Here is a 24,678-nt window from a genome sequence, read left to right on the forward strand (position 1 = left end):
TTAAAATTTATTTCTTTTTCTTTTTTTTTAATTTTTATTTATTTATGATAGTCACACACAGAGAGAGAGAGAGGCAGAGACATAGGCAGAGGGAGAAGCAGGCTCCATGCACGGGGAGCCCGACGTGGGATTTGATCCCGGGTCTCCAGGATTGCGCCCTGGGCCAAAGGCAGGCACTAAACCGCTGCGCCACCCAGGGATCCCAGTACTTTTAAATTATGGCATATACATTAATACAGACACTTAAGTGTATGTATACACTTCACAGACTACAATATAATATAAATATGTTTCACATGCACTGACAAAAATCAAAGAAACATTTGATTTGCTTTTTTTATTCTTTTTTTTAAAGATTTTATTTATTCATGAGAGACACAGAGAGAGACAGAGAGAGAGAGAGAGAGAGAGAGGGGCAGAGACACAGGCAGAGGGAGAAGCAGGCTCCACACAGGGAGTCCGACGTGGGACTCGATCCTGGGTCTCTACCTGGGCTGAAGGCGGTGCTAAACCCCTGAGCCACCCGGCTGCCAGGGACTATGGGATTTTAAAAAAGAAAGTAAGCTATCCTCTGCTGGTGCTGCTTTGTTTGGAAACCTTAGTGATGGTGTCTATCCTAGATTAGGACTGCAGTGGACTGAATATTTATGCTCCCCACAATGCAGATGTTGAAATCCTAATTCCTAATGGGACAGTATTAAGAGATGGGGCCTCTGGCAAGTGATTAGGTGATAAGGGCTGATTCTCATGAACAGGACAGGACTGGTGACCTGATAAAAGAGACCCCAGTGAGCAACCATCCCCCTTTTGCCGTGTGAGAACACAGAAAGAAACAGCTACAGGTATCCCCTGCTTTTCCAAAGTTCTAGGTAAGCCACTTCACTTTAACGAAAGATCTACATTAGTACCTGTTTTTGGTAACTGAAAGAAATCCGAAAAGGATTTTGCTTTTATTTAAAAAAAGGTGGAAGACAAAACCAGCATTCAGCATTTATGTTGCAGTGAGCCATTAAAGAGGCAGTGCACACCTGGAGCAGCAAGAGTGGCAGGACTGAACTCCTTCCCTGGGAACTACACTCAGCACTTCCTCATCAAGCAGCCAAAGCTCTGAACTGTGGCTGTGAACATCTGTGCTTTACCTTGATTTATTTTATGATTTATTTTATGCATCTGTTAACAAGATGTATCCTGAGGTACCAGAAAAACCTGAGAGAGGTTATTTTTTGGTTTATGGAAATGCTAAAAAACATTTTCCATATAAATTAATTGCTTCTTCACTTTCTCCCATTTCAACTTAAAAAGATTTCATACGAACACCCTACTTTTGGACAGCAGGAGAAATCTTTAACTATGAACCAGGAAGTGGGTCCTCACCAGACGCTGAAACTGCTGGTGCCTTGATCTTGGACTTCTTAGCCTCTAGAACTAGAAATCCATTTCTATTGTTTCTAAGCCACTCAGTTTTGTTATAGCAGCCAAATGGACTGAGACAAAGATATACATGTATACATAGCATGGTGACTTATATGATACCAAATGCACCAAAGATTTTAAGACTTACCTCAAAAATTCCAACTAATCTTCCCAATGTCCCTTTTACTCCAGCCTGAAAAGTAAAGAAGAAAAATCAACACATTAATATTGTTTACATTGCTGGTCTTATTCTGAATCAAAGCCCAAGAGGAGCACCTTAGGTGGAATCCAGGTCTCTGGAGGTCACACCAGTATTTCTCGAGTATCACAGACCAGTGACAGCAGGGTGTGCTCTGAGGAGGAAGGATTCCTCTCATCTCCTCCCCATCTCTCTCCCCACTGCAAAGCTGCCCAAACATAACAGATAATCAAGGCCATGAAGCCACAAAGAAGATATTCTGAGGTGTTAACTTCATTCATTCATTCATTCATTCATTCATTCATTCAATAAATACACCGACTGCCTGATAAATGTCAGAGGTATAGTGATGAATAGGCTAGAATACAAGATCCACAAGAACAAGATCCTCATCTGACTTGTTCTTGGCTGTCTGTATACAGTATGCCCACAACAGAGCTCAGCATCTTATAGAAGCAGCTCAGGAAGGCTTAAGTCAGCAAGCAAATAAACCAGGTGATTCTGCTAGTGACAGAGATGCACAAATGATGCGATGGACAGAGAGAGGGGGATGGGATCATACAATGCTTAGGCCTTTATGCATATACTCTGTATCTCCCATCGGCCCTTTGGTAATTTTTTTGGATCTTTCTGATGCATCATGCGAATTTCTCAGTTTATTCCAATTGATTAATTTTCTTTTCAGCTGTATGAAAACTAAGGTTATTCCACCTCTAGTCATTTGATATTTGATTATTTTTCATTTCTACCTGTTCTTTAGATATCCCATTTCCATTATGTAGGCATTTGTTTCCATGATTTTTACAATCTTTTATTTACTTTAAAAAGATTTTATTTCTTTATTTAAGAGAAAGAACAAGTATGAGTAAACAGGCAGAGGGAGAAGCAGGCTCCTGCTTAACAGGGAGCCCAATGCAGGGCTCAATTTCAGGACCCCGGGATCATGACCTGAGCCGAAGGCAGATACTTAACCAACTGAGCCACCCAGTTGCCTTTGTTTTTTAAATTAAAAAGTTATTCCTTAATTTACTTTTGAACATCCTAAACATATTTAAGTTCTTTGTCAGACCAGGCTATAAAATTCGCTTCATCTGAAAAGTAAACTCATGTTCCAACTGGTAAAGGGCTTACTTGTGAGGCTTCTTCCACCAAGCTCTTCAAAGACTGCTCTTAAAGTGACCATTTAGGACTCCTGCTCCAAGGTGATGCAGCGAATATTGCAGGCAGAGCCATGGTATGGTTTGGCTCCATCTTTTACTGCACACCGCATCTATGTCCTCTCCCTACCTAGGCCCCTATCTTTCTAAAAGTCTCAGCTCCTGGTGTCCTTTCCACCGGGAACCTGGGCTCCCCCTACTCCAAGGGGTCTGAACACTAGCCACTCAAGGCTGGGCAGGCTGCAGGTTTCCAATGACATTCAGCAGTTCTAACCCTGTTTCTGATCTATGGAGATGGTACCCATCTTGCTTTTGAACTAAGCTATGTCTTTTTAGCTTTTATATTTTGTATCTGTCTCTGCTAGAAGTGGGGAGAGGTAAGGGAAGGATGAATCCCTGGAAATGCCTGGGAAATGCTGTAACTTGTTTTCTATTACCACTGCCATGTTATTTGTATAATAAACTAAAAATTAAGGCAAAAATACCTTCTAAAGACAGTAGGTACTCATTAAGTTTGTACAGAATGGGGGCACCTGGGTGGCTTAGTAGTCGGTTAAGTGTCTGCCTTCAGCTCAGCTCATGATCCCAAGGTCCTGGGATCCAGACCTGCATCAGGGTCCCTGCTCAGCGGAGAGTCTGTCTCTCCTCCAGCTCATGCTCTCTCACTTCCTCTCTAATAAATAAAATCTTAAAAAAAAAAAAAAGTTTGTAGAGAATGAGCAAAATTAAAAAAAAAAAAGTACTCTAAAAGCTCTTTAGAGATATTTAGATTTTTTAAAAATTTATTCATGATAGACATAGGGAGAGAGAGAGAGAGAGAGAGGCAGAGACACAGGCAGAGGGAGAAGCAGGCTCCACACCGGGAGCCTGACGTAGAACTCGATCCCGGGACTCCAGGATCGCGCCCTGGGCCAAAGGCAGACGCCAAACCGCTGAGCCACCCAGGGATCCCCTCTTTAGAGATATTTAAAATAAGAGCAAATTTATAGGCCTAGACTCCTAGGTGAGCTATATTTTGAAAAAATTTTTTTCTTTTTTTTTTTTTTTTTTTTTTTTTTTTTTTTAAATTTTTTTTATTTATTTATGATAGTCACACAGAGAGAGAGAGAAGAGGCAGAGACACAGGCAGAGGGAGAAGCAGGCTCCATACACCGGGAGCCCGACGTGGGATTCGATCCCGGGTCTCCAGGATCGCGCCCTGGGCCAAAGGCAGGCGCTAAACCGCTGCGCCACCCAGGGATCCCGAAAAAATTTTTTTCTAATCATCTATCAAAGAATTCTTTTCCTTTCTCTTGCCAACATGCCTGTTCATTTCCCATCCATTCTTTCCCCATGTGGCTTTTGGGTCTACTCAAATGGAAATGTTGACCTTTCCTTAAAATAATTCTCTATATTAAATAATTTTTTTGAATTTTTTAAAAGTTATCTCTCTACACCCAATGTGGGGCAAAAACTCTTGATCCCAAGAACAAGAACCACTTGCTCCACTGACTGAGCCAGCCAGGTGCCCTAAACTGATTCTCTACATTTTTAGAGATAATTGCACTCCATGGCTAGCTAAGACTAGTTAGATTGTACTTTGTGAATTAACCAATGTAGCTGCCTGAACAAGTGGGAGCTGGCAGGCCAGCTTAGACTAGAAAACCAATTTTGTACCCCAATCATAGGCAGCCTGAACACTCAGATCAACTCTTTTGAGATGTGGTATCTGTGCTCCTGCCTGTGGTCCCCACTGACAGAGCCTATGAGCAGAGCTGTCAGATTGGTTGCGAGGGGAGGGAAGTAAGGAGATTCATAGAGGCCATCATTCACATTTCACTTCTGCAAAGTAAAGAAAGAGTTCTCTTTTACAGTTCTAACTGTTCAATTTTTTTCTTAAAGAACCCAAAAGTTTAGAAAAGAAAATGATCCCCAGCTTTTTAAAAAAATATTTGAGAGAGAGTGTGCACACACAGGGAAGTAGAAGGGTGGGTGGAGGAGCAGAGAGAGAGGGACAAAGGACAAGCAGACTACAAGCTGAATTCAGAGCCTGATGCGGGGCTCCATCTCATGACCCTGAGAATCATGACTGGAGCCCAAGTCAAGAGTTGGACACTTAACAACCTGAGCCACCCAGGCACCTCAATCTCCAATTTTTTTTTTTTAAAGATTTTATTTATTTATTCATGATAGTCACAGAGAGAGAGAGAGAGGCAGAGACACAGGTAGAGGGAGAAGCAGGCTCCATGCAGGGAGCCCGACGTGGGACTCGATCCCGGGTCTCCAGGATCGCGCCCTGGGCCAAAGGCAGGCGCCAAACCGCTGCGCCACCCAGGGATCCCCTATCTCCAATTTTTAAGGGTGCAATTAACATAATATGACAGCTCAATATAATTTTATTTTATTATTATTATTTTATTTTATTTTATTTATTTATTCACGACACAGAGAGAGAGAGAGAGAGAGAGAGAGAGAGGCAGAGACACAGGTAGAGGGAGAAGCAGGCTCCATGCAGGAAGCCTGACGTGGGACTTGATCCTGGGACTCCAGGATCACGCCCTGGACCGAAGGCAGGCGCCAAACCGCTGAGCCACCCAGGGATCCCCCTCAATATAATTTTATTAAACTTTTGTCTAATAATGGTGTTTTCTGCATTCAATACCAACATATATCTATGATTTACTGTAACAGAGGCAGTTGGAAGAAAGCATAAAATCATTTTCTTTATAAAACAGATATTCTTATAAAGTCTAGTGTAAATTACATAACATTGCCATCTGTACAAAGAATTTCAGTAGCATATATTTTCACTTCTAATTAATCTTCAATAGAAAAAAATAAGTTGTAGAAATTAACAATAGCTTTGTCTCAAAGTTTCAATTTTTTTAAAAAAGATTTTATTTATTTATTCAGGAGAGATACAGGGAGAGAGAGGCAGAAACACAGACAGAGGGAGAAGCAGGCTCCCTGCAGGGAGCCTGATGCAGAATTTGATCCCAGGACCCCGGGATCACGACCTAAGCCACTGGCAGACGCTTAACCACTGAACCACCCAGGCATCCTTCAACATTTCAAGTTTTATATCAATACTTATGGGATCTACTTTGCAGAATTCTATCTAAGGTGATCCTGCCAATGATTCTATTGTGAAAAGCAAAGAAATATTCTTATATTTACCAGTTGCTAAATTGAGATTTAGCAGTTTTCTTAGGAGGAGGTGCCTCTTTAGGAAGCAAGAGGATTTCAGTTCTTTAAAGGCATAGTGATCAAGAGGAAGAATCCTCAGAGGTAAATGTCCTCTAAGACAGAGTTCACTGCAACCATTTTACATTTTCATGCTTCCCCACAGTCCAATTAGCTTTGAGCTAGCTCCCTCTCAACTGCTGCCACAAGCAACAGCAGAGAGTTATTTTTATCTTTCACATGATTCTTGCATGTGGGTCGAGGTAGGTGTCAGGGTCACATCAGACAGCTGGCTCAGTTTGGGGATAAGATTTGATTCAGGGTATATTTAAGTTTGGTCTAGTCAGGGTGCTGGTATGACCTGTTCTTCTCCAAATCACATAAAAGCAGTTACAATTTCAATCTATATATTCAAAACCCCTAATCTGGTGGAGTCTTAATTTAAAAGCTCATCTTAGGTAGTGGTAAGAATTCTAAATAGAGGATCTATTGCACTTCATTATTCAACAATATGCAGGTGAGTGCTTCCTTGAACTTCAAGGTGTAATATACACCAATTCTAGCACGTGTGGACTAGTTAACAAAAATAATTTGAGCAACTGTCTACTTTATAAAAGAAAAATCTCTCCACAAATGTCTTTTTTTTTTTTTTCCTTTGGGGTGTTTTGCTGAGATTGGAAGTAGCAGTCACTGAGACTTCAGTGATCCCATCCTTTCCTCTTGTAAAAAGCTCTCACACTATGTACACGAGACTTGGGCAAAGGCACTAATATGGATGGGTCTTTGAGAATGCCCCTAAAATGATCTGCTGCCACAAAGAACCCTGGCTTTGTTTTAGTTTGGATGGGTACAAAATGTGTCATCACCTTCTAAAACTTATTTTTTACTCTAAGGTAGACATTTTGGTAGACACGATGGATGCCTAGCCCACAGGTATTCCTCCTTCCACTTTGCTACCAGGAAGATCTGGATTCTGTTCAGGTAAGAGCTATGGCACACCAGGAATGGCACTGGGAATTCTGTTCCCCTCTGCAGTGACAGATTCGGGTGTGCTGTGACCCAGTTCTGGATCAATGGCTTCTGAGATGGTGTCTCTTGTGGGCTTATGGGAAAGATTTCCCACCATGATAAAAAGAAATCCTACACCTTGCTTGTCAAGTGGGGACCTGAAACTTGGAGCTGCTACAGTCACCTTGTGATCGTAAGGGGAAGGGCAAGAGAATCACTGAGAAGCTGAATGGAAGTCCTGGTGGCTGAGCTGTTGAAGCAATGTGGTAAATGTCCAACCTCTGGACTTCTTCTTCTTTTTTTTTTTTTTAAGATTTTATTTATTTATTCATGATATATATAGAGAGAGGCGCGCAGAGACACAGGCAGAGGGAGAAGCAGGCTCCATGCAGGGATCCCGACGTGGGACTCGATCCCGGGTCCCCAGGATCACGCCCTGGGCCAAAGGCAGGGGCTAAACCGCTGAGCCACTCAGGGATCCCCAAACCTCTGGACTTCCTACGTGAAAAAAAATAACTGGTACGGTTGAAGCCCCTTTTAGTCAGGTATTCTGGTACTGTATCAGAATACTTCCTGCTACTTCCTTTGATTTAAATGGTAGCTCTCAAAAAAAAAAAAAAAAAAAAAAGGTAGCTCTCATAGGAAGACGAATATCCCAAAACAAAAATTCTGAACATCCAAGGGAACTGTAGTATTAAAGCTTGCTCTATTAAAGCAATAAGCCCAGACCCCAAAGGAGCTCAGGGGAGCAACTCTCATGCAAGTATCTTATGAGGAAAGCCAGGAATAAAAATATGTGGTCTTCAATTCACATACCTTTCTGGTACCGGACAAACTTAAGTAACAGCAGGAAAGAGTCACAGTGAAGACAGATGAAAGGAGATTTGGGAAGTAATTGTAGTTAAGTCCAGTGAAATCCCATCCCAGAGTTTTTTTTTTTTTTTTTTTTTAAGATTTTATTTATTTATTAGAGACACAGAAAGAGAGAGAGAAGAGAGGCAGAGACACAGGCAGAGACACACGCAGAAGGAGCAGCAGGCTCCATGCCAGGAGCCCGACGTGGGACTCGATCTCGGGTCCCCAGGATCATGCCTGGGCTGAAGGCAGCGCTAAACTGCTAAGCCACCGGGGCTGCCCAGTTTTTTTTTTTTAAATGAAATCTTTCAAATTTCAAAAAAGTAAAGAAAATAAACATTCAAGTAGTAACCAGCCAGCTCTGTCAAATAGTAATGTACCATTTTGTATATTTTTTTATTATTTATTTTTAAAAAATATTTTATTCATTTACTTAAGAGAGAAAGAGAGCAAGTGAGCACAAGGGGAGAGGACAGGGCAGAGGGAGAAGCGGGCTCCTCACTGAGCAGGGAGCCCGAAATGGGGCTCAACCCCAGGACTCAAGTCATGACCCGAGCAGAAGAGATGCTTAACCAACTGAGTCATCCAGGCAACCCCTGTGTATTTTTTAAAAAATATGTTTAATTTTTATTTTAATTAATTAGCTAATCAATTAATTAAAGACTATGCATTTTAAAAAAAGAAATAAAACTACTCATACTACTGAAGACCCTTGTGTATTCCCCAGCTCTGCCAGAACTAACTAACTACTCAACCAAATTTGGTGTTTATCATTCTCTTGCATGGCTTTATACCTGTACTACTTAGTTATCTACCCACTATTCATGGTAAATAGTATTTTCTAAATGTTTCTCTATTTGATTAAAAAAAAGGATTATACCTTCTGAAACCCTGTCCTCTCAATATCATGCTTCTAAATTTAAGATATATTGCAACATGTAGTTCAAATTAATTCATTTTATTTGTTGAACAGAATTCTACTTTAGGAACTTATTTATTTATTATTATTTTTTAAATTTTATTTATTTATTCATGAGAGACAGAGAGAGAAAGACAGGCAGAGATACAGGCAGAGGGAGAAGCAGGCTCCATGCGGGGAGTTCAACACAGGACTCAGTGCCGGGTTCCCAGGATCACAACCTGAGCTGAAGGCAGGCGCTAAACCGCTGAGCCACCCGGGCCACCCTACTTTAGGAATTTATTTACCACAATTAATCCATTTACTTGTAGACATTTAGTTCTGCTATTATTAAAAAACACTGCAAAAAACAATAACAAAACCCAAAACTTCTCTTGCAGATATCCTTGTTACAACCTACAATGTGTACAAGTTTAAGATTAAATTTCTGAATCACAGGATAAAAGCTTCAATTTCCCCACATATTCTCAAGTTCTTCTATGCATACTTCAAAGGCAGAAATGACTACAGTTCTCTACCTCTTCCTGTATCCATGTCTTTTGAAATGTGATTTTATAGCTCTTCCTATCAAGACATCTATTTACCCACTTCTTTATGAGGCTGGCCTAGTGACTTACTTTGGCCAACAGAATGCAGAAGGATGGTATACCTTTCCAAGACTAGGAGGGCCTCAAGAGGCCTTGTACTTTCTCTTATTCATGAGAGACACAAGAGAAGCAGAGACACAGGCAGAGGGAAAAGCAGGCTCCATGCAGGGAGCCCGATGTGGGACTTGGGACTTAATCCTGGCACCCCAGGATCATGCCCTGAGCTAAAGGCAGACGCTCAACCACTGAGCCACCCAGGCGTCCCTGAATGGTCTAGATCTTAAAAGGTTATGTATTTTCTAATCCATTACTGCTTTTAAAGAAACTGCTGGTTTCTGCATATTTTTAAAAACCATTTTATTTATTTGAGAGACAGCACAAGTGGGGACAGAGGCAGAGGGAGAGGGAGAAGCAGACTTCCCATTGATTAGGGAGTCCAACATGGGCCTCAATCCTGGAACCCCAAGATCATGATCTAAGCTGAAGTCAGACGCTTAACCGACTGAGCCACCCAGGCGCCCCATGGTTTCTACATATTAATCTTATGTTTGCAACCTTTCTAAGTGCTTTTACTAGTTCTACCAGTTTCTGTTGTGTTCCTTTTTTTTTTTTTTAATTCTTATTTATTTATGATAGTCACACACACACACAGAGAGAGAGAGAGAGAGAGAGAGAGAGAGAGAGGCAGAGACACAGGCAGAGGGAGAAGCAGGCTCCATGCACCGGGAGCCCGACGTGGGATTCAATCCCGGGTCTCCAGGATCGCGCCCTGGGCCAAAGGCAGGCCTAAACCGCTGAGCCACCCAGGGATCCCCTCCTTGGGTTTTTTTGTTAGTAATTGAATCATCTGCAAATAATGACAATTTTGTTTCTTCCTTTTGAATATTTATAATTTGTACTTATTTTTGTCTTATTGCAGTGGCTAGGACCCCAGTTTGTTTGTTTGTTTGTCTGTTTAGGACCCCCAGTTTATTTTTTAGGACCCCCCCAGCTTAATATTAAATGGTAGCATGATAGCAAACATAACTGCCTTTTTCCTGTTAGAAATACCTAGAAGATTTAAAAAATATGATGCTCACTGTAAGTTTTACCAGATACACTATCAGGTTAAGGAATTTTTATTTTTAGCTTCCTAATAACTTTCAAGATGAACAGATACTGAATTTTATTTTCTTTTTAAAGATATTTACCTATCATCTATTTTTTTTAAAGATTAATTTTTTTTTTTTTTTAAGATTTAAAAATTTTAAGTACAATATACCTCCAACATGGGGGCTCAAACTCACAACCCATGAATCACATCATGATCAAGAGTCTCATGCTCTACCCTGGATACTGAACTTTAATAAATAATTTTTCCTTATTTACTGAGATGATAATTTTAATCTCTTAATGAAGTAAATTATGTAAACATTTTCTAAGACTTGTATTCTTGGGATAATTTAGTGTATTTGCTCTTCTTTTACTTGGGATTTTTATATCTGTGTTCATAAGTGAGAATTTATCGTTCCTTTCTACTTTTAATTATCAGGGTCAAAAAACCCATGGGCCAAATCTGTCTTGCCATCAATTTTTATAAATAAACTTGCACTGGACCATAGCCATGCTCATTCACTGAAGTACTCTGTATGGGTTTATTCATGTTATGACAGCAGAACTGAGTATCTGTGACAGATACCATATGGCTTCTAAAGTCTAAGTATTTATTATCTGGCCCTTTACAGGAAAGTTTGCTGATCACCGATCTGAGATTACACCAGCCTTACAGGTGTAGTTATTCTTTTCTGAAATAGTTCTTTTTTTAAGATTTTATTTATTTATTCATGAGAGACACACAGAGAGAGGCAGAGACACAGGCAGAGGGAGGCAGGCTCCATGCAGCGAGCCCAATGTGGGACTCAATCCTGGGACTCCAGGATCACACCCTGAGCCAAAGGCAGGAGCTCAACTGCTCGGCCACCCAGGTGTCCCTGAAATAGTTCTTTAAAGTAAAAATATATTTTTGGAAATTTTGGCAAAGTTCAATTAGTCTGAGTAAATTTGTCAGCAAGTGATTAACAATTTTGACAAGGGTTAATAATCTGTACATAGGTTTTCTAATTTTTTAAGATTTCATTCATTCATTTATTCAGAGTAAGCATGTGTGAGTAAGGGGAGGGGCAGAAGGAGAGAAAGAATCTCAAGTAGACTCCACGCTGATCGTGGAGCTGAATGAGAGGCTGAATCTCACAACTCTGAGATCATAACCAGAGCCGAAATCAGGAGTTAAATGCTTAACTGACTGAGCCACCCAGGTGCCCCAGGGTTTTCCAATTTCTATGTAAATTTGGGTAGCTTTATCTAGAAAGTTTTTTTAATCAAAGTTTTCTAATTTTTGTGTTTATTATATTCTGTGGTTATCTCTTATTTTATTTATTTGTTGCCTTTTCTCATTTTCTTTATCAGTCCTGCAAGAGGCTTGTTTATTTTATTAGAAAAATAAAAGTAACCCACTTTGGGTTTTATTGATCATTTCTATTTTCCTCTATTAATTTCTGCCCCTTTCCTTGTTATTTCCATTTTTTTAAGATTTTATTTATTTATTCATAGACAGAGAGAGAGAGAGAGAGACAGGCAGAGGGAGAAGCAGGTTCCATGCAGGGAGCCCGACGTGGGACTCGATCCTGGGTCTCTGGGATCATTCCCCTGGCTGCAGGCGGCGCTAAACCGCTGTGCCACCAGGCTGCCCTGTTATTTCCATCCTTTTATGTTCAGTTTGTCTTGTTTTTACTAGTCTCTTGGATGGATCACTTAGTTTCTTTAATGTCTATTTTGCTTTCTAATACAAGCCTCTAAGTCTCAAAAACCTGAAGGAGCTGTACCCATGAATCATGATATGAAGTGCTTTCAATTACTCAGTTCTATATGTTTACTAATTTTTATTGTGATTTGTGCTTTAACTCAATAATTATTTAGTACATTTTTTAAAAAAAGATTTTACTTATTTATTCATGAGAGACACACAGAGAGAGGCAGAGACATAGGCAGAGGAGAAGCAGGCTTCTTGTAGGGAGTCTAGTGCAGGACTCAATCCTGGTACCCCGGGATCATAACCTGAGCCAAAGGTAGATGCTCAACCACTGAGCCACCCAGGTTCCATTAGTACACTTTTTTTTTTTAAGATTTTATTTATTTATTCATGAGAAAGAGAGAGAGAGGCAGAGACACAGGCAGAGGGAGAAGCAGGCTCCATGCAGGGAGCCCGATGTGGGACTCGATCCAGGGTCTCCAGGATTAGGCTCTGAGCCAAGGCAGCGCTAAACCGCTGAGCCACCCCCTAGTACACTTTTTTGTTTCTAAATATGTATTTCTCTGTCAAGCTGGCTTTTTTTAAAGATTTTATTTATTTATTCATGAGAGACACAGAGACACAGGCACACAGGCAGACACACAGGCAGAGAGAGAAGCAGGCTCCAAGCAAGGAGCCCGAGGCAGGACTCAAACCTGGGAATCCTGTATCACGCCCTGAGCCAAAGGTAGACACTGAACCCCTCGCTGAGCCACCCAGGCGTCCCTCAAACTGGCTTTATTGTTGATTTCTAATTTTACTGCATATGTCAAAAGTATATACACAGATGACCCCTGACTTATGATTTTTTTGACTTTATGATGGTACAAAAGCAATACGCATTCTGTAGAACCTGTACTTTAAATTTTCATCTTTTCTGGTTTAGTGAAATGTGATAGGATACTCTTTTGTGATGCTGGACAGTGGTCATGACTATAGTTGGCTAGTTGGTAACAAGGGCAAATGACCAATCACACCATTCTGTACCTGTTCAACAATTCTGTTTTTCACTTTCAATATCGTATTCAGTAAATTACGAGATATTCAACATTTTAAGTGCATTTTCGATTTATGAGAGTTTATCAGGATATAACCCCATGATAGGCTGAGGAAGATCTGTAGTTTGTGTTACTGATGCTCTGGAATTTCTAATACTTTATGGCTTAATATATGGTTAGTTTTTATAATACTCCCATGTGTGCTTGAAAAAATTACATATTCTTGGTTGAATACAAGGTTTTTTTCTCTCAATATAGCTATTTGATCAACCTTGCTAATGGTATCATTCAACCTATTTTTTTCCTCCCGTCTGTCACTTTTTCTATCAGTTTCTTAATGAGATGTTTTAAAGTCTCCAATGTGGCTACAGATTGGTCAACTTTCCCCCCAACTCTATCAATTTTGCTTTATATAGAAGTTTGCTAGGTATATATAAGTTCATGACCGCTGTATGTCTTGGCAGACTGTCCCTTTTAAATGTCCCTCATTTACATTCTACTTTGTTTTTTTTGGATAAAAAAAATAATTGTAATTATTATCCAAGTATCTTTTGGTTAGTATTTGCTTGATATACCTTTTCCCATCCTTTCATTTTTAGTCATTCAGTACTACTTACTGTGTTTGAAAACATATGACAAGTTTTACTTTCTTTTTAATACAAGTTTGTATCTATTAGTAAGTTTAAAGTGTAACCAAGTTACATTTACTGTGACATTTAACCTGGAAACATAGCTTTTTCTGAGCTACATGGTGTCCCTTCAAGGTGAATTAGAATCAGAGTCCTTAAATTTACTTCCTGCGTAACAAGCTCTATGATAGGCAGTTGGCACTTTTAAGTCCACTGAATTAAGAGGAAGCTGGTTAAGTGCCACCTTAGCCGGGTCAGTTAGATCTACCTGGGTCCAGTGGTTGTTGGGTGGTTTAAGGATTATAAAGTCTCCAGAAGCAAAAATTGCATTTAATATTTGCTGAAGCCAGGGTGAATTGTATCGGAGTCAATGGAAAGTACACTGTGGATGTACTTCCCAATGACCAAAAATTCTTTCCTGGAATGTGGAGCTGGATAGGAAAGCAAGTACAACTGGTTTGGAAGAGTCATCTGGACTCAATTCATTTAGCAGAAGGCTATTGGCTCCTATCCCAGCAATTCAGCTTCTATTCAGGGTTCCAACACAAACCAGCTCAAATACAGTACTATACTCTGTAACAGGGCAGATTCTAATCTCTACACTAAACCACTGAATTAGCTATTCATCAATGGGTAGCATTCAATTATATCTCATAATATAAACAGATAAATTAAAGAGATTTCTTTTATTCTAGTTTTTAAAAGTGGTTGAAAATAATTCAGTAATTATTTGCAGGTAAAAGAGCTAACTTTACTTTTAGGTTCTCCTAGTGAGTTTAAAATAAATAATAAATAAAATTTCAGTTGTGACTAAAGAATGGGTTCTTTTAAAAAGCTGCTAGTGTTTAAGGTAAATTATACATAAAGATGGCTCAATTTACAAAATCACGACCTACTTGGAATTTTTTTATCCACTGAAAGCAAGAAATCCGTCTTTAGTATCTTAGAGAAACAAAAATATTTAGGGGCGCCTGGCTAGTTTAGTCAGAAGAACGTGACTCTTGATCTTGGGGTTGTGAGTTTGAGCCCACTCCTGGCAGAGAGATTACTTAAGAAAAAAATATTTAGGGGCTCCTGGGTGGCTTGGCGGTTTAGCGCCTGCCTTTGGATCCTGGAGTCCCGGGATTGAGTCCCACGTTGGGCTCCCTGCATGGAGCCTGCTTCTCCCTCTGCCTGTGTCTCTGCCTCTCTCTGTGTCTCTCATGAATAAATAAATAAAATATTAAAAAAAAATAGAATCTTAAAAAAAAATAAAAAAATATTTATAACATTACTTAAGAGTGAAAGAAAAAAAGACCTAATTCTACAAAGTAAAAAAAAAAAAAAAAAAAAAAAATTTAACTAAAAAAACTTAGTAGTAGACTAAGCATTATCTCCTCTTCCTGAGACCCCCATCAATATGAAAGTAAAAATAGAAAGGGGCTATCAGAAGAAAGGAGACCTCAAAAAAAATTCCAGGAAGATGCAAAGTGATAAATGAGGGTTGAAAGACCAAGAAAAGCAAAGCAAAGTCAGCTCAACTTCCAGACTCTGGAGAGGTTCCAGGATAGCATATGGCAGGGACATGGAGTAGAAGTGAGAAGGGGTCTAGAAAGTTGAATGTCTACATACCAAATAGCTATCCCCACACATGGAGAATGGCCTGGAGCCAAGCATATATCTAGACAACTCTGAGGGCTCTAATCCCAAACAGAAAAATAGAAACACTGGGAAGAACTACTGTAGTGTATATAAGTACTCCCCGCCACCCCCGCCCTCCGCCCCAGTAAAGTCCACCTATTGTGGCATTCTTTCAGCTGGTTCCTGGAAAAACAGCCCCACTTCCCTCCACATCACTCTTTACCCCACCCACTTAACATAGGGCTCCCATTCAGTGCTGCTACTGCCTCAGTCTAACTGGGACAGAATGACCATGGGATCACCTGACATCCCAAAGGGCATCACCAAAAGGAAGGAAAGATCAAAACAAACAAATGAAAACTAGCTCTGATTAAAAAAAAAAAAAAAAAAAAAAAAGAACAGAAGAAAACTTAAGGAAGATTAGTTATTACCCTCATAGCTTTGAGAGGCTATGGCATCCTAAAAAAAGAACAAAATGTATGTAAACGCAACCAAGAATGAAAATAGAATTGTAGAACTTAGAAATGTGACTGCTGATATAACACATTCATTAGACACTTCCTGTGTGACAAGCTCTATGATAGGCAGTTGGCACTTTTAAGTTCAATGAATTAAGAGGAAGCTGGTTAAGTGCCACCTTAGCAGGGTCAGTTAAATCTACCTGGGTCCAGTGGTTGTTGGGTGGTTTAAGGATTATAGAATCTCCAGAAGCAAAAATTGCATTTAATATTTGCTGAAGGCTATTGGCTCCTATCCCAGCAATTCAGCTTCTATTCAGGGTTCCAACACAAACCAGCTCAAATACAGTACTATACTCTGTAACAGGGCAGATTCTGGAGAATGAGATAATGAAAGTATAAGGCAAGAAATAAGACATTACTTATTGTGTGGTTTTTCTTAGGGAATTTCTTAAGGAATGTTTCTTTTCTAAGTCTTCCAGTCCTTTTTATTTTTAAACCATGGACCACACAAAAATATTATCTTGATACAGTTTTAGAACTCAGGGGAAAAGGTTATCTTTAAAAAGAAACATTCTTAGATGGACAGGTCTATGCCCATATATTTGACTCACTGTCTTAAATTCCTTCCATAACAACCAACACACATGGAACTTAAAATCTTGGCAGATGACTGGGCCAGTAAGAATGGAATGAAGAGAAAAGCATCAAGAACACAGGAAACCTATGAAGAAAGTAAAGGAATCTTTTACCTTAGGCTCTGATACTCCCTGGAATTGCCCCTGACTCACACACACAAAAGAGTTCTACTAAACTGCATGCACGGAGCAGGGACTGAATAGTCAGGAGAACTCTAATTCTGTGGTGTATGGGAATGAAGGCCCTGCAAGACTGATCAGTTTATAAGGAGTAAGGTTGGCAAGCTAGTGGAGTAGGGATGAGCGCTGAGGCAGATGAGCTGTGGAAAAACAAAGAGAGGTGTAAAGAAAAGACTGTCGGGGCAGCCTGGGTGGCTCAGCGGTTTAGCGCCACCCTCAGCCCGGGGTGTGATCCTGGAGACCCGGGATTGAGTCCCACATAGGGCTCCCTGCATGGAGCCTACTTCTCCCTCTGCCTGTGTGTCTCTGCCTCTCTCTCTGTGTCTCTCATGAATAAATAAATAAAATCTTAGAAAAAAAAATAAAAAGACTGTCCCTGAAGAAAAGATTAATCATTAGAAGTGTTTATTTTAGTTGCAATTACTAAGCAAACTCAGACTTCAGTCTAAGAATGAGCACTCAGAGGAAGTCAAATACATGAAAAGATACAGTTCAAAACAAGGGAACCAATCTGATAATTCAAGCAACCGTCATTACAAGAAAAACTGAATTCTTATTTAGTAAGACCAAAGAAGACGTTACAGTTCTAAAATAACGGCAGGCTGTCACAAATACGGAGCAATGTGAAAACAGAAAAGAATTCCTAAATAGCATTACCATTATTATTATTATTATTATTATTATTATTATTACTACTACTACTACTACTACAAACCAGTAACTCCAGAGAAGGCAAATGAATAGCTAATTAGATACGGCAGAAAAGTAGAGATTTTAGAGGCCAAAACTTGAAGAATTCTCCCAGCACACAAAGTAAAAATGTGGAGATCAAAATTATAAGAAAGGATTAAGAAATACAATATTACGTCAAAGTTTCAGCAGTAGAAAATAAAACTGACGAAGGTGGGAAAATTGAAGAAAGAAAGAAGGAAAGCTTCTGAAGCTAAACTATGAGCCTTCCTATCAGAAGAGCTCACCAAGCATGAGGCAGACTCCAGTGATTCCTGAGTTTTAACACAGATAAAAATTTTCATGCATTTACACAAGGGAAAAATAATTTGATACCAGACTTTTCCTCAATAACACCAAATGCTTGAAGTCAACAGTTTTTTTTTTTTTAAATTTTTTACTTATTTATGATAGTCACAGAGAGAGAGAGAGAGGCAGAGACATAGGCAGAGGGAGAAGCAGGCTCCATGCACCAGGAGCCTGATGTGGGATTTGATCCCGGGTCTCCAGAATCGCGCCCTGGGCCAAAGGCAGGCGCCAAACCGCTGCGCCACCCAGGGATCCCAAGTCAACAGTTCTAAGGACAAAGAGTACTATTCAAGAAGTCTATAATCAGCCAAACCAGTTGTGTGTGAAACATTTTTTCAAAACATGTAATAACACATACTTTACTTAAAAGTAATTACCCGGGCAGCCCCGGTGGCGCAGCGGTTTAGTGCCGCATGCAGCCTGGGGTGTGATCCTGGAGACCCGGGATCGAGTCACACGTCGGGTTTCCTGCATGGGGCCTGCTTCTCCCTCTGCCTGTGTCTCTGCCTCTCTCTCTCTCTCTCTCTGAATGAATAAATAAATAAATCTTAGAAAAAAAAATAGTAATTACCCAGTATAGTCAACCAGTAATAAATGACGAAAAACAGAAGAAAGGGAATACATGAAGGGGGAAAAATTCACTGTCTTAAAATTTAAATAATTATTTTTTAAAGCAGTATTTTCTTTTTTTTCCGCTTTTCTTTTAAAAAGATTTTACTTATTTATTTGAGAGAGGTTGAGAGAGAGAGAGAGAAAGCAGGCACACACATACATAAGCAGGGGAAAGGGCAGAGGGAGAGGGAGCAGCAGATTCCCTGTTGAGCAGGGAGCCTGATGTGGGTGGGACTTGATTCCAGGATCCCAGACAATGACCTGAGCTGAAGGTAGATGCTTAACTACTGAGCCACCCAGGCACCCTGATACTGTTTTCAGTATCATACATGGTAACTTTTTGTATTTTGAAGAATGGTATCTTAATAATAATGATAATCTATACCTACATAGTTACAAATTTAAACACAGTGAGAGTTGTGCAATAGGGGATATTGTTTTTATTTTTTACACTGTGTGCATGTAGACTATTTTGTTTGCTTGGACAAATAAATACCTGTTCAAATATGCTATTTAAAAGGGACTTCTAGTTTCTGGTCTAGTATATAGGGAGCTTAGAAGTTGCTACTCTGTCTTAACAGCAACAAAGAATCTGAACCGAAAAATTAACAACTCTTCTAAGATTTTTTTAAAAAGAATTAATTAATTAATTTATTTATTTATAGGGAGACAAATATTTATTTTTTTATTTTTATTTTATTTTTAAAAAGATTTTGTTTATTTATTCATAGAGACACAGAGAGTGAGGCAGAGGGAGAAGCAGGCTCCCTACAGGAAGCCCGAGTGGGACTCGATCCTGGGTCTCCAGGATCACACCCCAGGCTGCAGGTGGTGCCAAACTGCTGAGCCACCAGGGCTGCCCCGAATTTATTTATTTATTTGAGAGAGAGTGCACATGCATGAGCAGGGGGAGGGGTAGAAGGAGCAGGAGAGAAAGAGAAAGAGTGAGAATCCCAAGCAGAGTGGGTGGAGTGTGGAGCCTGACACAGGGCTCGATCTCATGGCCTGAGATGATCTGAGCTGAAATCAAGAGTTGGATGCTTAAATGACTGGGTGAGCCATCCAGATGCTCCTCTTCTTAGATTTTGTGCAAAAGTGAATAGGGCAAACCACTGCCTCCAAAATTGGAGAGACAGGCAAATACAGAAAGTCACAACTTAATGGAGCAGAAATCATCAAGGGAACCAGTGGAGGCGGGAGGGAATGGGGTAGGAAAACCTAAACTGTCTTGCTAGAGGCTTAGTGGACAAGTCTAAGAATCAAAACTTTGGTGGGGTGGTGGACACACCACATTTCTGTGTTTTTACCTCCAGGTACCTCCCCTGTCCTGCTTCTGGGGAAAGGAAAAAAAGAGCCATTATCAAATACTCTAGAGCATTCTGCTCTAAAAGCTTGCCTTCAAGTTTTTTTTTTTTTTTTTTAAGATTTTATTTATTCATGAGAGGCACACAGAGAGAGACAGAGACACAGGCAGAGGGAGAAGTTGGCTCCATGCAGGGAGCCTGACCTGGGACTCCATCCCGGGTCTCCAGGATCACGCCCTGGGCTGAAGGTGGTGCTAAACCGCTGGGCCACCAGGGCTGCCCCAAGAGAAAGTATTTTACGAGAGCCTAACCTACTGGGGTTTTGTCAGAGCCTAGCCAATGGGGAGGAAGGGTAATAACCAATTCTAGCACCTTCCAGCCATCCTCTCCCACCTAAGATAAGGGTGGAGAGGAGATGTGAAGAAGAGCTGGAATGACAGAAAAGCCACTTGTGAAGTTTACAGCCCAGAGGCACAGATCACTAAAAGACACAGACCTAATCATAGGACTATATACTGCTTCCCTTCTTTGCACACCTAATCACTGTATTACTAAAGTCCTGTTTATCAGACTTCCTTTCATCTAGTACATCGATGTTCAGTTTTCAACAAAAAATTTCAAGGCATACTAAAAGGAAAAGACAAAACAAGCATTAGAGCCAGTCTGAAATATGGCAGGAATGCTGGAATTAATAAGCCATGAATATAAAACAACTATGATTAGTATGTTAAGGGTTCTAATGGAAAAGGAACCAATGGATACTGTGAAGAGAAACACGGAAATTCTAAGAATGGATCAAAAAGTAATGCTAGAGCCTGGGTGGCTCAGTGGTTAAGTGTCTGCCTTTGGCTCAGGGCAAGATTCTGGAGTCTCGGGATCAGGTCTCACATTGGGCTCCCTGCATGGAGCCTGCTTCTAACCTCTGCCTCCCTAGCTCTCTGAGTCTCTCATGAATAAATGCATAAAATCTAAAAAAAAAAAAAAAAAAAAAAAAGCTACAGTTAACAGAAATGAAGAATGCCTTTGATCAGCTCATTCCTCAACTGAGGAAAGAATCCTTGAACTTGAGGATACATCAACAGAATCTTCCAAAACTGAAAAGAAATTTAAAAATAACCTGAAAAACAAAAACAAAATATCCAACAACTGTGACAACTATAAAAGGTGTAACACTGCATAATGGCAATACTGGAAAGAAAGACAAAGAAATAGAAGCAATATCTAAAGCAGTAACAACTAAGATTTTCCTCCAAATTAATGTCAGATACAAAGCTTAGATCCAGGAAGCTTAAACAACACCAAGCAGGATAAATATACAAAAAAACTACATGCAGACATGTCATATTCGAAGTGTAGAAAATTAAAGATAAGGAAACAATGTGTTGAGAAGAAAAACAATCAACCTAGATTTCTGCAGCCTGCAAAATTATCCTTTTTTTTTTTTTTAAGATTTTATTTATTTATTCATGAGAGAGACAGAGAGAGAGAGAGAGAGAGAGAGAGAGAGAGGCAGAGAGACAGGCAGAGGGAGAAGTGGGCTCCATGCAGGGAGCCTGATGCGGGACTTGATCCGGGTCTCCAGGATCAGGCCCTGGGCTGAAGGTAGCGCTAAACCGCTGAGCCCCTGGGCTGCCCCAAAATTATCCTTTAAAAGTGAAGGAGAAAGACTTTCTTTTTATATATATATATTTTTTATTATTATTTTTTATTTATGATAGTCACAGAGAGAGAGAGAGAGAGGCAGAGACATAGGCAGAGGGAGAAGCAGGCTCCATGCACCCGGAGCCCGATGGGACTCGATCCCGGGTCTCTAGGATCGCGCCCTGGGCCAAAGGCAGGCGCCAAACCGCTGCGCCACCCAGGGATCCCCGAGAAAGACTTTCTTAAAAAAAAAAAAAAATTGATGGAATTTGTTGCCAGTAGACTTGGCTTGAAAAAAAAATGTTAAAATAAGTTCTTTAGGGAAAAGGAAAATGATAATAGGTCAGAAAGACAGGTTTATGTAAAAAAGAGTGCTAGAGAAAGAATAAGGAAAAATAAAAACTTTTATTTTTCTTAATTGATCTAACAGATAATAGTTTAAAAAATAATAGCAACTCTATATTCAACTTATATGTACATAAACTTATGCATAAATGAAATGAATGATAGAAATGATAGAAGGGATGGAGGAATAAGGACTATTTTGTTATTAAAAGGTACTTACATTAGTTGTACATATATATATTGCAATCTTACAAAAAAATCACTTCTAAAAAAAAAAAAAGCAAAAACTGATGTTAGGAAAGGAGAGAAATGGAATCATATAAAGTACTCAACTGAAAGCAAAAGGGCAGAAAAAAGAGTGGAAGACAAAAATACGAACAAAGAACAAGAGCACACCAAAATAGAAAATGGTATCAAACATGGAAGCGATTTTTTAAAAAAAGATTTTATCTATTTATTATTCACAAGAGACACAGAGAGAGAGAGAGGGAGAAGACACAGGCAGAGGGAGAAGCTGGCTCCACGCAGGGAGCCCAATGTGTGTAGGACTTGATCCCGGGACTCCAGAATCTTGCCCTGAGCTGAAGGCAGACGCTCAACCGCTGAGCCACCCAGGTGTCCCACCATGGTAGCTATTAATTCAAGTATATCAATAATCACTTTGAGGGACGCCTGGGTGGCTCAGCGGTTGAGCGCCTGCCTTCGGCTCAGGGAGTGATCCTGGAGTCCCGGGATCGAGTCCCACATCGGGCTCCCTGTGAGGAGCCTGCTTCTCCCTCTGTCTCTGCCTCTCTGTGTCTCTCATGAATGAATAAATAAAATCTTTAAAAAAAATCACTTTGAACATCAATGGTCTACATATACCAAATAAAAGACTGTCAGAGTCTATCAGAAAATGAGAGCCAACTAATACGCTGTCTCCAAGGAAACTCACTTTAAATATAAAAACAGATACAGACGGAAAAGAAAGGGATGGAGAAAGACATTCCATGCCAACACAAACCAAAAGAAAGCATAAATAGCTATATTAACTTCAGAATAAACAGATTTCAGAGCAAATAAAATTATCCGAGAGAAAGGATATTACATAGTGCTACATCAGAGCATTACATAATGATAAAATGATCAATTCTCCAAGAAGACATAATAATCCTAATGTGTATGCACCAAACAAAAATGTATCCAAATTGTATCCAAATATGTGAGGCAAAATCTGATAGGACTACAAGAAGCAAATAAATCCATTACTGTTGAAGACTTCAACAACTTTTATTGGAAATGGACAGTTCCAGCAGGCAGAAAAGAAATCAGATCTAAGTGATATCTATAGGTTACTTCATCCAACAACAGAATACACGTTCTTCTCAAACTCACATGGTACATTCAGACTACATTCTACACCATAAAACATACCTATTTAAAAATATAGAAAAAAATATAGAAATCATATAACATATGTTCTCAGATCACAATGAAACAAAACTAGAAATCAATCAGGAAAAGACAGAAAATCCAACATACTTGGGAGATTAAACAACATACTTGTAAATAACACATAGGTCAAAAAAGAAATCTCAAGAGAAATTTAAAAATACCCTGAACTAAATAAACATAAAAACACTACTTACCAAAATTTGTGAAATGCAGTGAGAATAGTGCTTCAACAGAAATTTATAACACTGAATACAAATATTAGGTAAGAAGAAAGATCTAAAATCAATCGTCTAAGCTTCCAACCTAGGAAACTAGAAAAAGAGAGCAAATTAAATCCAAAGAAATTAGAAGAAAAGAAATAATAAAAGTAGGACAGAAATCAGGGGTGCCTGGATGGCTCAGTCAGTTAAGTATCTTCCTTCAGCTCAGGTCATGATCTCAGGGTCAGTGGGATGGAGCCTGCATTGGGCTCTCTGTTCAGTAGGCAGTCTGCTTCCCCTTCTCCCTCCCCTCACCCCTGCTCATGTTTGCTTTCTCTCTCTCAAATAAATAAATAAATAAAATCTTTTAAAAACCCCACAAAAATCAATGAATTTCAAAACAGAAAAATCAACAAAACTAAAAGATGGTTCTTTGAAAAGATAAATAAAATGTTTCTTCCAGGTTAAGGAAAAAATGCAGACACAAATTACTAATATCAGAAATGAAAGAGAGGCCATCACTACAGATCCCACGAACATCAAAAGGATAGAAAAGGAACACTATGAATCAATGATTACTATGTTTACCAATTCAATAACCTAGATGAAATGGACCAATTCCTTGAAAAACACAATCTGCTAAAAACTCAAAAATACACAATCTAAAAGAGGACTATGTCTATTACAGAAATTGAATCAATAATTAATAATCTTCCAAAACAGAAAGCACCAGGTCCAAATGTGTTAACTGGTGAATTCTACCAAACATTTAAGAAGAAATCATACCAATTCTCTACAGTCACTTCCAGAAGATAGAAGCAGAGGCAACTATTCTTATTCTATGAGGTCAGCATTACCCCAATACCAAAACCAGACAGACTTGCAAGAAAGCTACAGATAACATCTCTCATGAACACAGATGCAAAAACCTCAACAGAATATTAGCAAACCAAATCCAACAATATGTAAAAAAAGAATTGTAAATCAGGACAAAACGGGATTTTCTCAGATATGCAAAACTAGTTCATCATTTGAAAATCCATTAATGTAATCTACCACATCAACAGGCTAAAAACAAAAAATCAAGATTCTATCAATAGATGCATAAAAAGCATTTGACCAGATCTGACACACATTATTGATGAAAAAATGCTCAGTAAAATCAGAATAGAGGGGAACCTCCTCAAACTTGATAAAGAATATCTATAAAAATCCTACAGCCAACTTCATACTTGATGATGAGAAACTTTCAAGTTTTCCCACTAAGGTCAAGTACAAGGCAAGTGCCTCTTATCACTTCTTTTAATCATACTGGAAGTTCTAGCAAATGCAGTAAGACAAGAAAAGGAAATAAAAGGTATACAGATTGAATGAAGAAATAAAACCCTTTGTTTGCAGATGACATTGAGTGTAGAAATTTTGAAAGAAATGGCAAAAAAAAGTACTTGTGGAAT

The 24,678-nt window shown here is 39.4% G+C and overlaps 1 protein-coding gene across 1 annotated transcript in view; it reads right to left on the reverse strand.

The window, feature by feature from the left end:
* NUDT3 (nudix hydrolase 3) overlaps positions 1–24,678 on the reverse strand; it is a 119,952-nt gene that overhangs the window by 7,912 nt on the left and 87,362 nt on the right. Inside the window, exon 3 of the mRNA NM_001252389.1 lies at positions 1,562–1,606. Coding sequence (NP_001239318.1) covers positions 1,562–1,606 — 45 coding nt within the window. The remainder of the gene's footprint in view (positions 1–1,561; positions 1,607–24,678) is intronic.

The sequence above is a fragment of the Canis lupus genome, chromosome 12, assembly GCF_011100685.1.
Source record: "Canis lupus familiaris isolate Mischka breed German Shepherd chromosome 12, alternate assembly UU_Cfam_GSD_1.0, whole genome shotgun sequence".
Lineage (NCBI taxonomy): Eukaryota > Metazoa > Chordata > Mammalia > Carnivora > Canidae > Canis > Canis lupus.